Genomic DNA, 13557 nt, shown 5'->3' with positions numbered 1-13557 from the left:
GAGCGGTTATGGGGCGCTATGGGTCTGTGAGCAGTTATGGGGCGCTGTGGGGGTGGGTGTCGCAGTCACTGATGACGTCACACGGGAGTGGCCGACCCCCCCGCCCCCCCGGCCCCAGTGGGTCCCACCGTCCCGCCCCGGCCCCCCGCGGGACCCCCCCAGCCCCCCGCGGTCCCTCCCCACCCTGCGCCCCACGGGGGGCCCGCCCTGGACAGAGGGACACGGGGGACACGGGGGACACGGGGGGGCCATCGCTGTCCCGGGGAGAGCCCGGGGGGGCCCGAGGTGTCGTGTTTGTCCTCCAGCCCTCGGCCAGGGGTGACAGAGCGGGTGGGCCACCGAGGGGACACGGGGGGACGGAGGGACGGAGGGAGGATGGAGGGATGGAGGGATGGAGGGAGGGATGGATGGAGACCACGTGGGGATGGATGGAGGGATGGGGGATGGATGGATGGATGGATGGATGGATGGAGGGAGGGATGGAGGGATGGATGGAGACCACGTGGGGATGGATGGATGGACGGATGGACGGATGGAGGGAGGGATGGAGGGATGGGGGGATGGAGGGATGGATGGGGGAAGGAAGGAAGGGATGGAGGGATAGATGGGTGGATGGATGGAGACCACGTGGGGATGGAGGGACGGATGGATGGATGGAGGGATGGAGGGATGGAGGGATGGAGGGATGGACGGAGGGATGGAGGGATGGAGGGATGGAGACCACGTGGGGATGGAGGGATGGATGGATGGAGGGATGGAGGGATGGAGGGAGGGATGGATGGATGGAGACCACGTGGGATGGAGGGATGGATGGATGGAGGGATGGAGGGATGGAGGGATGGAGGGATGGAGGGAGGGATGGATGGATGGAGACCACGTGGGGATGGATGGATGGATGGACGGAGGGAGGGAGGGTTGGAGGGATGGATGGAGGGATGGAGACCACGTGGGGATGGATGGAGGGATGGATGGATGGATGGATGGATGGAGGGATGGATGGAGGGATGGATGGAGGGATGGATGGATGGATGGATGGATGGATGGAGACCACGTGGGGATGGAGGGATGGATGGATGGAGGGATGGAGGGATGAGGGATGGAGGGAGGGATGGATGGATGGATGGAGGGATGGATGGAGGGATGGAGACCACGTGGGGATGGATGGAGGGATGGATGGATGGATGGACGGAGGGAGGGATGGATGGAGGGAGGGATGGACGGATGGATGGATGGAGACCACGTGGGGATGGAGGGATGGATGGATGGATGGAGGGAGGGAGGGAGGGAGGGAGGGATGGAGGGATGGATGGAGACCACATGGGGATAGAGGGATGGATGAGGGAAGGGATGGATGGACGGATGGATGGATGGAGACCACGTGGGGATGGATGGATGGAGGGAGGGAGGGAGGGAGGGAGGGGGACGGGGGTGGGAGGGCTGGAGCGCTGGAGGGGGGGACGGATGAACCGCGGGAGGGGCTCGTTTTAGGGGTCTCCTCGTTGCCCAACCGCCCCCTCCCCACACCCTCCCCCTCCTCGTGCCCTTCCCCCTTCCCCCCGCCCCCCTTCCTCCTCCAGCATTGTCCCCTCCTCCCCCGCCGTCGTCCCTCCCCCCTCCCTTCCCCCCCAGCCCCTCCCCCCCTGCGTGGTCCCCTTGGCCACGGTCCCTCGGGAGCTGCCGGCGATGGCCGAGATCTCCAGGAGCCGCGGCAGGAGAGACCCCACGGCGCCGCGGCGCAGCCTCCGCCCGGCGCAGGCGTAGAGGAGGGGGTTCATGGCGCTGCTGAGGAAGGCCAAGGCGGTGGCCGGCGGCCGGGTGGCTTTGGCGGCCGCTTCCAAGGTCCCCCCATCCCCTTGGAGGACCGCTGCCACCTCCAACAGGCTGGCCACGTGGTAAGGTCCCCACGCCACGGCGAAGGCCACCACCACGGCGACCACCAGGCAGAAGGTGTGACCACGCCGGGCCAGGCGGGTCTGGTGTAACCGGCAGACCAGTAACCCGTAGCCGGTGGCTATGGCGGTCAACGGCAGGGCCCAACCCAAGATGGTCTCTAGAAGGTTTTGGGCCACCAACCAAGCCTTCGTGCCGTGCACCCGCTTGCAGTGCCCGTCCTTCACCTGCCGGAAGACGATGGATGGGATGGCCAAGACCAAAGCCGCCGACCAAGTCACCGCTGCCGCTCCGTGAGCCAACCGTCCGGCATGATCGCCCGCCGTCACCACCGTCGTCACCGGCCTGGAGACCGCCAAGCACCGGTGGAGAGCCAGGAGAGCAATGAGGAAGATGCTGACGTACATGGCAGCGGCGCAGAGGTAGTTGCACCCGCGGCAGACGGCCAAGCCCATGGTCCATTGGCCAACGCTCAAGGCCCGGATGTAGACGGGACCGGTGAGGAGGGTGACCATGTCGGCCAAGGCCAAGTGGAAGATGAGGAGGACGGGGACGCTGCGCCGGCGGGTGACGGCACAGCCCCAGAGGACAACGGCGTTGCCCGGCAGCCCCAGCGCCGCTGCCACCGACAGCAGGGTCAGCCCCAGCGCTGCGCCGGGGACGGGGGCCGTGGTGGCGTTGGCGGGGGACGAGACGTTGGCGGGGCAGGAGGCCATGACGGCGGTGGTGGGAGAGGGGCTGTGGGGAGAGGGGGGGAGCACAGAATCCCCTGGGGAAGGCGCAGGTGTCCCTCCGTCCCTCCGTCCGTCCATCCGTCCACCGACCCCTCTCTCCACCCCGCCATCCCTTCCTCCATCCCACCTTTTCCCCGTCCATCCCTTCCTCCTCCTTCTTCCCACCCCTCCACCCATCCCTCCATCCCTCCCTCCCTCCATCCCGCCCTCCATCCCGCCCTTCCTCCTCCTCTCCATCCATCCCTCCATCCCTCCCTCCATCCCTCCATCCCTCCATCCCTCCATCCCGCCCTTCCTCCTCCTCTCCATCCATCCCTCCATCCCTCCATCCCTCCATCCCGCCCTTCCTCCTCCTCTCCATCCATCCCTCCATCCCTCCATCCCTCCCTCCATCCTGCCCTTCCTCCTCCTCTCCATCCATCCCTCCATCCCTCCATCCCTCCATCCCTCCCTCCATCCCGCCCTTCCTCCTCCTCTCCATCCCTCCCTCCCTCCATCCCTCCTCCATCCCTCCCTCCCTCCCTCCATCCTGCCCTTCCTCCTCTCCATCCATCCCTCCATCCCTCCATCCCTTCATCCCTCCCTCCATCCTGCCCTTCCTCCTCCTCTCCATCCTTCCCTCCATCCCTCCATCCCTCCATCCCTCCATCCCACCCTTCCTCCTCCTCTCCATCCTTTCCTCCCTCCCTCCATCCATCCCTCCATCCCTCCATCCCTCCATCCCTTCATCCCTCCATCCCTCCATCCCTCCATCCCTCCATCCCACCCTTCCTCCTCCTCTCCATCCTTCCCTCCATCCCTTCATCCCTTCATCCCTCCCTCCATCCTGCCCTTCCTCCTCCTCTCCATCCTTCCCTCCATCCCTTCATCCCTCCATCCCTTCATCCCTCCCTCCATCCCTCCATCCCGCCCTTCCTCCTCCTCTCCATCCTTCCCTCCATCCCTTCGTCCCTCCCTCCATCCCGCCCTTCCTCCTCCTCTCCATCCTTCCCTCCATCCCTTCGTCCCTCCTCCATCCCTCCATCCCTCCCTCCCTCCATCCCATCTCCCATCTTCCCCCTCCCCAGGGCCCCTCCCTTCCTTCTCCCCGCTCTCTGAAGTCTCCTCCTCTTCTTCCTTTACCCCCCCGGGGCTCTTTCCCAGTTGCCCCCCCCCCCCCCCAGGTTGCCCAGGTTGCCCACCACGCCGCCCGTTTGCCCCCATCAAACCTCCCGCTTCCCACCCCCCGGCCCCCTGGACATCGGAGTCGTCCACCTCCACCCCCATCTTCCAGTTGCCCCCCACCGGACCCTCCCCCATCCCCTTCGAGACCAAGTCGTTGCCCCCCCCCCTTATTTTTCAGGAGCCCCTCCAGGACCTCCCACCCCACACCAGCCTTCCCTCCTCTACCCTGGGGGCTCCGACGGCCCTTCCTGGAGCCTCCGGTGGGGCTGGTGGATCCTCGCTGTCCTCGTCACCGCCGGTGGCCGGTGGCCGTTGGGTGCTTCTTCCCCCGCGCCCAGCCCCGGGCAGGAAACGCTGGCGCAAGAGGACGGAGGCAGGAAAACCACGGGGAGACGAAGGGGACGTGGGGTGGGGGAGGGATGTTAATTCGGGACCTTAATTTGTCCCCTGGCGGGGCGGGCGGGGGGGACGGGGACAGAAGCGGTGGCGTCGCCGCCAGGTGGGGAGCCCTTCCCGGAGACCCCCCAGGAGGCGGCCGTCTGGTCGCCCCGTCGCGTGGCCGCGGGGGCGGCGGGAGGGCGCGGAGGGGGCGAGGAGGGGACGGGGCCGCGCGCTGCGGTCGACGGCCCCTCTCTTCCCTCCCTCCATCCCTCCCGGCCCGAGCTTTGGGTCCTGGCCCTTAAAATCGGGACGAACCCCAACGCCTGCCCCCCAACGACGGGGCGACCCCCAGGTGAGGAGAAGACGCGGCCGGCAGCGGTGCCCCGCCGTGACCCACCGCGCCCAAGGACCCCCCGTTTCCCACCGCGCCGTTGTCGGAACGACGAGAGGTGAGACCGGAGCCGTCCCGCGGCAGGATCCAGCTCCCCCCTTCCAGCTCTTCCCCAAAATTCCCTTGACCGCCCGGAGCGTCCCAAGACTAGAAACGGGCGACGTTTGGCCTTTTTCACCCTCCGCTGCCTTTTTTTTTTTTTTTTTTTTGCCCCCCCCCAAACTCCTGGGGGTGGGTTTGGTCGTAATCCCCTTTTCCCTCTTACCCCGTTCCTGCTCCTCGTCTCCTTTCTCCCCTCTCGTCCCCCCTTTGGCCCGTCCCCCTTTCCTTCCCCTCCCGTGTCCCTTGGTCCCCCCTTCTCCTCCCGTTCCCCTTTCTCCCTCCGGTCCCCGTTCCGCCTTTTCCGCCTCTTTCCCAAACCCCATTCGGGACGTTGGCGAGGGGGCGAGTGGGAGCCGTGCGGCGCCTGCTCCTGACCCGGCTCCGGCTGCAGAACGCGCGCCGTCGGCGTCGGAGAGGGAAGCGCCGAAGTCGTCGTTCGCCGCTGGGAAGGAGCCGGGAGGACAATTCGGAACCGGAGTTGACAAACTTGGGAGCGAGAACGGACGCGGCGGAACGCGGAACGAACGCTCGGCTTGGGGGTGAAAACTCGGCCATTTGAGGGTGAAACTCCCCGATTTAAGAGCGAGAATCTCCAACTTAAAACGTTATCGGGGAGGGCCACGGGGCTCTCGGGTGAAACGCAGCCCTCGGCCCAGGGCAGAGCAACACCGGCGACCTTCCCGAGGAATTCCCGGCCTTCCGAAGAGCCGCGGACTCACGGAATCGCGTCGGGTTTGGAAGGGACCTTCGGGAGCATCGAGTCCAACCGCAAACCTCCCGCCGCCAAGGCCACGGTGACCCCCCGCCGCGGAGACGCCGCCGGGGACGGTGACTGGACCGCGGCCGCACGTGCCGCGTTGGGCCCCTGACTTGCCCGCGTGGGCTCGCAGAGGAGGCGCCGGTGAACAACCTGCAGCCGAGCCCGTCCCCGACCCCGGTGTAGGTGCCGTGTCCCCATGGCTGTCCCCACAGGTGGCCCGGCCGCACCGCTGTCCCCAACCCTGTCCCTGTCCCTCCAGGTCTCTCGGCCCCCTCCCCGTCCCCGCAGGTGGCCCATGCCCAGGGCTGCGGGGCCAGCGGCCGCCTGCTTGGGCCGGCCACGTGGCAGCATCGATTTTGTCCCCTCCGTGTCACGGCGAGACGTGGGGACGCTGGTGGCCCCACTGGGGGCTGGGGAGGAGGCGCCGGGCTCAGTTGTGGTGCGTGACGGCTCCTTTCAACAGCACAAAAAGGCATTTTTGGGTTCCGAATCCTCTTTTCCAGGCTCCGAGGAGGCATCTGTGGGATTAAGCCAGGCAGTTTCAGGGTCCAAGATGCATCTTGAATGCCCAAACCCCGATTTTGGTGGTCCAACCCCCTCTTTTAGGGACGGAATGATCGTGGCTTTGATCCCAAAGCTTCGGTTTCGGGGGACAAACCCTCATTGCCGCGTTCCAAAGCCCTTTCTCAGATTCAAGGGCCCATTGGCAAGTTCTCAAAGGGCATTTTCAGCATCCGGCCGGTCGTTTGTCGAGCCCGAGCCACGTCCGGAGCGGCCAAAGCGAGCGCCAGCGCCCCACGCGGGGGTCCAGAGGGGCCTGCGGGTGGGCCCCGGGGGTGGCCGGGCAGCGGCGTGGCGACGTGACGGCGGCTCCTGCTGGCCCTGACGCGGGCCGGGGCCGCTGTGGGCCGCCTTGGCCACGCCGCGGGCTCACGTCAGCCGCTGCCGACCGACGCCTCCGGGTCCTTTTCCGCGTCCCCTCTGCAGCCGCTCGGCCCCAGCCTGGAGCGCGGCCTGGAGTGCAGGGGCGTGGCCTGGGAGGGGCGGGGTCCGAGGGGGCGTGGCTTATGAGGGGCGGGGTTGGAGGGGGCGTGGCCTATGGGGGGAGTTGCGGGGGGCGTGGTTTATGAGGGGCGTGGTTCGAGGGGGCGTGGCTTAGGAGGGGCGGGTTTCGGGGGCGTGGCTTGTGAGGGGCGTGGTTCGAGGGGGCGTGGGTTATGGGGCGGGCTTTCGAGGGGGCGTGGCTTACGGGGGGCGGAGTTTCGAGGGGGCGTGGCTTATGGGGCAGAGGTCGAGGGGGCGTGGCTTATGGGGGCGGGGTTTAGAGGGGGCGTGGCTTATGGGGAAGGGGGTCCGAGGGGGCGTGGCTTATGGGGAAGGGGTTCTCGGGGGCGTGGCCTATGAGGGGCGGTGATCGAGGGGGCGTGGCCTATGAGGGGCGGGGTTCGAGGGGGCGTGGCTTAGCGGGGCCGCGTCTTGGGGGTGGGGCTTGGGAGGGGTTGGGGTGGGCGGGGCCACAGCGGGAGTGGGCGGGGCTTGGGGACGGAGGGGGGCGGGGGGTCGGTCGGGAGGCGTGGCTTAGGGTAGGCGGGGTCTGGAAGGGGGCGGGGTTTGGGCTGGGGCGCGGCTGGCGACGGGACGGGGTTTGGGGGCGTGGCTTGGGAAGGGGCGGGGTTGTGAAAAGCTCGGGAGGGGGCGGGGCTACGGCGTGAAGGGGCGGGGCCTGGGGCGGAGGGGGCGGGGATTGGTTGGGTTGCGGCCGGGGAGCTCGATTGGCCGGACGGCGGTTCGGAAGGGGCGGGGCTTACGAGGGACGGGGTCGGGGAGGGGGCGTGGCTTGGGATAAGGGTTTGGGGGGGCGGGGCTGTGGGGGCGGCGGCGCCGCGTGAGGGCGGGGCTCGCGGGCGGGCGCGAGGGGAGGCGGGTGTCGGGGGGGGGGGGGGTGTGGGGGGGGGGCGGAGCTTCCCCGGACACGTCACGGCTCCGCCCGGCCGGCGGGAGGGGCGGGGCTTCCCGGTGACGTCACCGCGCGGAGGCGCCGGCGGCCGGGGGTGAGCGCGGGGCTCGCAGTCACGTGACGAGACCGGGGGGGGGGGGGGTCCGGGGGGGTCCCGGGGCGCGGGGGGGGGGGGGGGGGGGGGGGGTGTCTCGGTCCGTGGGGCCCGCGGGGGCCGGGGGCGGCGATGGGGCGAACGGGGGCGGGGGGGCGGCGAAGCTGGGGGGGGGGTTGGGGGGGGCAGCGGGGTGGCCCCGGGACTATAGGAGCCCCCCCCGGGGCAACGGAGCACCCCAAGGGGCGAGTGGGTGACCGGGGCGGGGGGGGGACGGACAGGGCACCCCCCCGGGGCAACCGAGCACCCACGGAAGGGGGGGGACGGGGGGCAACAGGGTGCCCGAGGGGGCAAGAGGGCACCCAGGTGGGCAACCGAGCTCCCTGTGGGGGTCTTAAAGGGCCCCAGGGGGCAACTGGGCACCCCGGGGGGCAACTGGGCACCCAAGGCGGGGTGGGGTGGGGGGGGGGGGGGGCAACAGGGCGTCCAGGTGGGCAACTGAGCACGCCATGGGGTCCCAAAGAGCCCCAGGGGGCAACTGGGTGCCCAAGGGGGCAAGAGGACACCTGAGGGGGCAACTGGGCACCCAGGTGGGCAACTGGGCACCCCACGGGGCAGTAGGACAGTTCGTGGGGCAACAGGGCTCCCGAGGGGGCAAGAGGCCAACCGGGTGGGCAACCGAGCACCCCGTGGGGTCCCAAAGAGCCCCCTGGGGGCAACTGGGCACCCAGGTGGGCAACTGCGCCCCGCTATGGGGCAGTAGAACAGTTCGTGGGGCAACAGAGGGTGCCATGGGGCAACTGGGCACCCAAGAGGGCAGCCCATGGGGCATCAGAACAGTTCATGGGGCAACAGGACGCTCTGTGGGCAGGACAACAGGCTGTCCGAGGGGGCAACAGGGCACCCATGTGGGCAACAGGGCACCTGAGGGGGCAACTGGGCACCCCATGGGGCAACGGGGCACCCCGTGGTCATTAGGAAGTTCAAGGGGCAACAGGGCATCCCATGGGGCAAGAAGACGCCCTGTGGGGCAACAAGGTGCCTGAGAGGGCAACAGGGCACCCAAGCGGGCAACAGGGCAATCAAGGGGACCCTAAATCACTCCGTGGGGCAGTAGAACATTCATTGGGCAACCGGGCACCCAAGTGGGCAACCGGGCACCCAAGTGGGCAACAGGGCAATCAAGGGGACCCTAAATCACTCCGTGGGGCAGTAGAACATTCATTGGGCAACCGGGCACCCAAGTGAGCAACCGGGCACCCAAGTGGGCAACAGGGCAATCAAGGGGACCCTAAATCACTCCGTGGGGCAGTAGAACATTCATTGGGCAACCGGGCACCCAAGTGGGCAACCGGGCACCCCATGGGGCAGTAGAACAGTTCACGGGGCATCAGGGTGCCCAAGGGCCAACAGGGCACCCAAGGGCACCCTAGAGCGCCCCGTGGGTCAGTAGACTGTTCATGGGGCAACAAGGCACCCCGTGGGGTAACAGGGTGCCCAAAGGGGCAACCGGGTGCCCGAAGGGGCAAGTGGCCGCCCCTGCTCCGTGTGACAGCCGTGTCCCCGCAGGCTCGTGGCGGGGAGGATGGCGGCGGAGGGGGGCCGGGTGCAGATCTCCTTCCCCCAGCACGCGGCGGCGCTGCTGGACTCCCTCAACCGCCTGCGGCTGGAGGGGAAGTTCTGCGACGTGGCCGTCCACGTGGGCGGCCGCATCTTCCCGGCCCACAAGAGCGTCCTGGCCGCCGCGTCCCCCTTCTTCCACGACAAGCTGCTGCTGCAGGATGGGGGGCGCCTGCTGCTGCCCCCCGCCATCGACCCCGACGCCTTCGAGGGGCTCCTGCACCTCATCTACTCCGGGCGGTTGACGTTGCTGTTGGAGGCCCTGCCCGGTCATCTCTTGGTGGCCAGCGGTCTCCAGATGTGGCACGTGGTGGACCAGTGCTCGGAGATCCTGAGGGAGCTGGAGGGGGGGCCCTGCCGGTGGGCTGGGCGGGGCAGCGAGGTGACATCATCATCGTCATCAAGCGGCCGCGGTGGTGAGCCTTCATCATCCTGGACCGCCCGTGGTGGAGATGGGTCTTCATGCACCAGCCACGGTGGAGATGGAGCGTCATCGTGGGCCACCCGCAGTGGAGATGGGGCTTCATGCACCAGCCACGGTGGAGATGGAGGATCATCGTGGCCCAACCGTGGTGGAGATGGGTCTTCATCCTCCTCCTGGACCACGCGCGGGGGCGATGGCTCATCGTGTCCCACCCGCGGTGGCGATGGAGCATCCTCATGGTCCACCCGTGGTGGCGATGGCTCTTCATCATCGCCATGGCCCCTGCGTGGTGGCGATGGCTCTTCATGGGCCACCTGCGGCGGTGACGCGGCAACGCCATCTTTCACCAAGGAGGGGGGCGAGGAGGTCCTCAAAATCCGCGTGGCCACTGATGTGGCGCCAGCAGCCACGTCGTCCCTGAGCTCCCTCCTGAAGGACACGGGTGAGGAGGTCCTCAAGATCTGCGTGGAGGAGGACGAGGAGGAAGAAGAAGAGGAGGAGGAAGAGGGCGGCCACCGCCGCCACCACCGCCCCACCGACGCCCTCCAGATCGTGCTGGAGGAGGATGAGGAGGAAGACGGGGCCCCCGGAGACGCCCACGAGCCCCCCAAGATCTTCTACATCAAGCAAGAAGCGGGCGACGGCGCCGCCGTTGAGGGCCTCCTGCCGGCGGCGGAGTTGGCCGGGGGCTTCGCCCCGGCGGAGGTGAGCTACGTCATCCCGGCCGGCGGCGGCGGGACGATGGTGACAACGGGCGGCACGCTGGTGACAGGCGGGGGGGCGGCCGTCTTCCCGCAGCCGTCTTGGAAACCGGTGGACCTTCACGGGAACGAGATCCTGGGCCGGGGCCAAGCGCTTCACGCCCCGGTGAAGTTGGGAGCGGCTCCCGACGGCAAACGCTTCGGTTGCCTGTGCGGCAAACGCTTCGCCGTCAAGCCCAAGCGGGACCGGCACATCATGCTGACCTTCAGCCTGCGGCCCTTCGCCTGCGCCGCCTGCCACAAGCGCTTCAAGCTGAAGCACCATCTGACGGAGCACATGAAGACCCACGACGGGGCCGGCAGGGCCTGCGAGCGCTGCGGCCGCCGCTTCCGCCTGCGCAGCGGCCTGGACAAACACCGGCCCCTCTGCCAGGGGGCTCGCTGGGGAGGGGGGTGCTGGGCCTGCGACTGAGGGGGACGCGGGGGAAGGGGGACGGAGGGGGTCCCGGTTCAGGGCTCCGGTCCCAGTTCAAGGTTCTATTCCCAGTTCAGGCTCCGGTCCCAGTTCAGGCTCCGGTCCCAGTTCACTTCTCTGGTCCCAGTTCACTTCTCTGGTCCCAGTTCAGGCTCCAGTCCCAGTTCAGGACTCCGGTCCCAGTTCAAGGCTCTATTCCCAGTTCAGGCTCCGGTCCCAGTTCAGGCTCTGGTCCAGTTTGGGGCTCCGGTCCCAGTTCACTTCTCTGGTCCCAGTTCAGGCTCCAGTCCCAGTTCAGGCTCCGGTCCCAGTTCACTTCTCTGGTCCCAGTTCAGGCTCTGGTCCCAGTTCAGGGCTCTATTCCCAGTTCAGGCTCTGGTCCAGTTTGGGGTTCCAGTCCCAGTTCACTTCTCTGGTCCCAGTTCAGGCTCCGGTCCCAGTTCAAGGCTCTATTCCCAGTTCAGGCTCCGGTCCCAGTTCAGGCTCTGGTCCCAGTTCAGGGCTTCAGTCCCAGTTCAAGGCTCTGGTCCCAGTTCAAGCTCCAGTCCCAGTTCAGGACTCCGGTCCCAGTTCAGGACTCCGGTCCCAGTTCAGGCTCCAGTCCCAGTTCAGGCTCCGGTCCCAGTTCAGGCTCCGGTCCCAGTTCAAGGCTCTATTCCCAGTTCAGGCTCTGGTCCCAGTTCAGGCTCTGGTCCAGTTTGGGGTTCCAGTCCCAGTTCACTTCTCTGGTCCCAGTTCAGGCTCCAGTCCCAGTTCAGGCTCCGGTCCCAGTTCAGGCTTCGGTCCCAGTTCAGGACTCCGGTCCCAGTTCAAGGCTCTATTCCCAGTTCAGGCTCTGGTCCCAGTTCAGGCTCTGGTCCAGTTTGGGGCTCTGGTCCCAGTTCACTTCTCCGGTCCCAGTTCAGGCTCCAGTCCCAGTTCAGGCTCCGGTCCCAGTTCAGGGCTTCAGTTCCAGTTTGGGGCTCTGGTCCCAGTTTGGGGCTCTGGTCCCAGTTCAAGCTGCGGTCCCAGTTCAGGCTCTGGTCCCAGTTCACTTCTCTGGTCCCAGTTCAGGCTCCGGTCCCAGTTCAAGGCTCTGGTCCAGTTTGGGGCTCCGGTCCCAGTTCACTTCTCTGGTCCCAGTTCAGGCTCCAGTCCCAGTTCAGGCTCCGGTCCCAGTTCAGGACTCCGGTCCCAGTTCAAGGCTCCATTCCCAGTTCAAGGCTCTATTCCCAGTTCAGGCTCCAGTCCCAGTTCAGGCTCTGGTCCAGTTTGGGGCTCCGGTCCCAGTTCACTTCTCTGGTCCCAGTTCAGGCTCTGGTCTCAGTTCAGGGCTTCGGTCCCAGTTTGGGGCTCTGGTCCCAGTTCAAGCTCCAGTCCCAGTTCAGGCTCTGGTCCAGTTTGGGGTCCGGTCCCAGTTCACTTCTCTGGTCCCAGTTCAGGGCTCCAGTCCCCATTCAAGGCTCTATTCCCAGTTCAAGGCTCTATTCCCAGTTCACTTCTCTGGTCCCAGTTCAGGGCTCCAGTCCCCATTCAAGGCTCTATTCCCAGTTCAAGGCTCTATTCCCAGTTCAGGGCTCTGGTCCCAGTTCAGGCTCCAGTCCCAGTTTAGGCTCTGGTCCCAGTTTGGGGCTCTGGTCCCAGTACAGCTTCTGACCCAGTTGAGACCCCACACTGGTTTGGGGATGCAGCCCTGTCCCAGCTCAGGAATCTCTCCCAGTTTAGGGCCACTTCCCAGTTCAGGCCCTGTACTGGTCTGGGGCCAGCTCCCAGTTCAGACCAGCTCCCAGTTCGGGCCCTGTACTGGTCTGGGACCAGCTCCCAGTTCAGACCAGCTCCCAGTTCAGGCCCTATACTGGTCCGAGCCCAGCTCCCAGTTCGGCCCAGCTCCCAGTTCAGACCAGCTCCCATTTCGGGCCCTATACTGGTCTGGGGCCAGCTCCCAGTTCAGACCAGCTCCCAGTTCAGGCCCTATACTGGTCTGGGCCCAGCTCCCAGTTCAGACCAGCTCCCACTTCGGGCCCTGTACTGGTCTGGGCCCAGCTCCCACTTCGGCCCAGCTCCCAGTTCAGACCAGCTCCCAGTTCGGGCCCTGTACTGGTCTGGGGCCCAGCTCCCAGTTCAGACCAGCTCCCAGTTCGGGCCCTATACTGGTCTGGGCCCAGCTCCCAGTTCAGACCAGCTCCCATTTCGGGGCCTGTACTGGTCTGGGGCCCAGCTCCCAGTTCAGACCAGCTCCCAGTTCGGGCCCTGTACTGGTCTGGGCCCAGCTCCCAGTTCGGCCCAGCTCCCAGTTCGGGCCCTGTACTGGTCCGGGCCCAGCTCCCAGTTCGGCCCAGCTCCCAGTTCGGGCCCTGTACTGGTCTGGGCCCAGCTCCCAGTTTGGGTTCCGGTTCCCGCCCTCGTCTCCGTTCCGCCACCGGTGCAGCACCGGCCAATCAGCGCACGCAGAGCGGGAGCGCGACAGCCAATAGCGGCGCGGGGCGGGGGCGGGCGGGACGGCCGTTGCCATGAGGGTGGCGCCGCGGCCCGGCCAGGTCGCCCTGGCAACGCGTGACCATGGCAACGGGAGCGGCGCCCCCGGGTCCCTCTGCCCGCCAGCAGCCACCCCAGGGACACCCCTGTCCCCACAGGGGTCCCGATGTCCCCCCCCCCCACCCCTCCCGCGGACACCCCTGTCCCCCTGGGGGATCCCAGTGTCCCCACAGGGGTCCCCATGTCACACCCCACCCCTCCCGGGGACACCCCTGTCCCCACGGGGGTCCCAATGTGCCCCCATGGGGCCACCCCTGTCCTAATGGGGGTCCCAATGTCCCCCCCACCCCTCTTGGGGACACCTCTGTCCCCACGGGGGGTCCCAGTGCCCCTCTCTGGACCCCCCCGGG

General features: G+C 67.4%; 2 protein-coding genes across 3 annotated transcripts; one reads left to right on the top strand and one right to left on the bottom strand.

Moving 5' to 3' along the window:
• Nucleotides 1–1409: 1409 nt before the first annotated feature.
• On the bottom strand, nt 1410–4249 carry LOC134507821 (leukotriene B4 receptor 1-like). The gene is made up of 2 exons (XM_063318730.1): nt 4014–4249; nt 1410–2628 (listed from the first exon to the last, which is right to left on the bottom strand). Exon 2 carries the CDS (start codon nt 2604–2606, stop codon nt 1485–1487), a length of 1122 nt encoding a protein of 373 aa, XP_063174800.1. The 5' UTR covers nt 2607–2628; nt 4014–4249; the 3' UTR covers nt 1410–1484.
• A 3155-nt stretch (nt 4250–7404) lies between these two features.
• Nucleotides 7405–11450, top strand: LOC134507807 (zinc finger and BTB domain-containing protein 9-like). 2 transcript variants are annotated; one of them, XM_063318688.1, is made up of 3 exons: nt 7405–7473; nt 9043–10752; nt 11343–11450. In XM_063318688.1, exon 2 carries the CDS (start codon nt 9059–9061, stop codon nt 10688–10690), a length of 1632 nt encoding a protein of 543 aa, XP_063174758.1. In that variant the 5' UTR covers nt 7405–7473; nt 9043–9058; the 3' UTR covers nt 10691–10752; nt 11343–11450. The 2 variants fall into 2 exon arrangements, with proteins under 2 accessions (XP_063174758.1, XP_063174759.1); XM_063318689.1 differs by lacking the exon at nt 7405–7473 and having other exon boundaries at nt 8734–10222; nt 10316–10752.
• Nucleotides 11451–13557: the final 2107 nt, after the last annotated feature.

Source organism: Chroicocephalus ridibundus, chromosome 28, assembly GCF_963924245.1.
Source record: "Chroicocephalus ridibundus chromosome 28, bChrRid1.1, whole genome shotgun sequence".
NCBI lineage: Eukaryota > Metazoa > Chordata > Aves > Charadriiformes > Laridae > Chroicocephalus > Chroicocephalus ridibundus.
The sequence above is the reverse complement of the archived record's forward strand: the minus strand, read 5'-3'. Positions and strand labels throughout refer to the sequence as shown.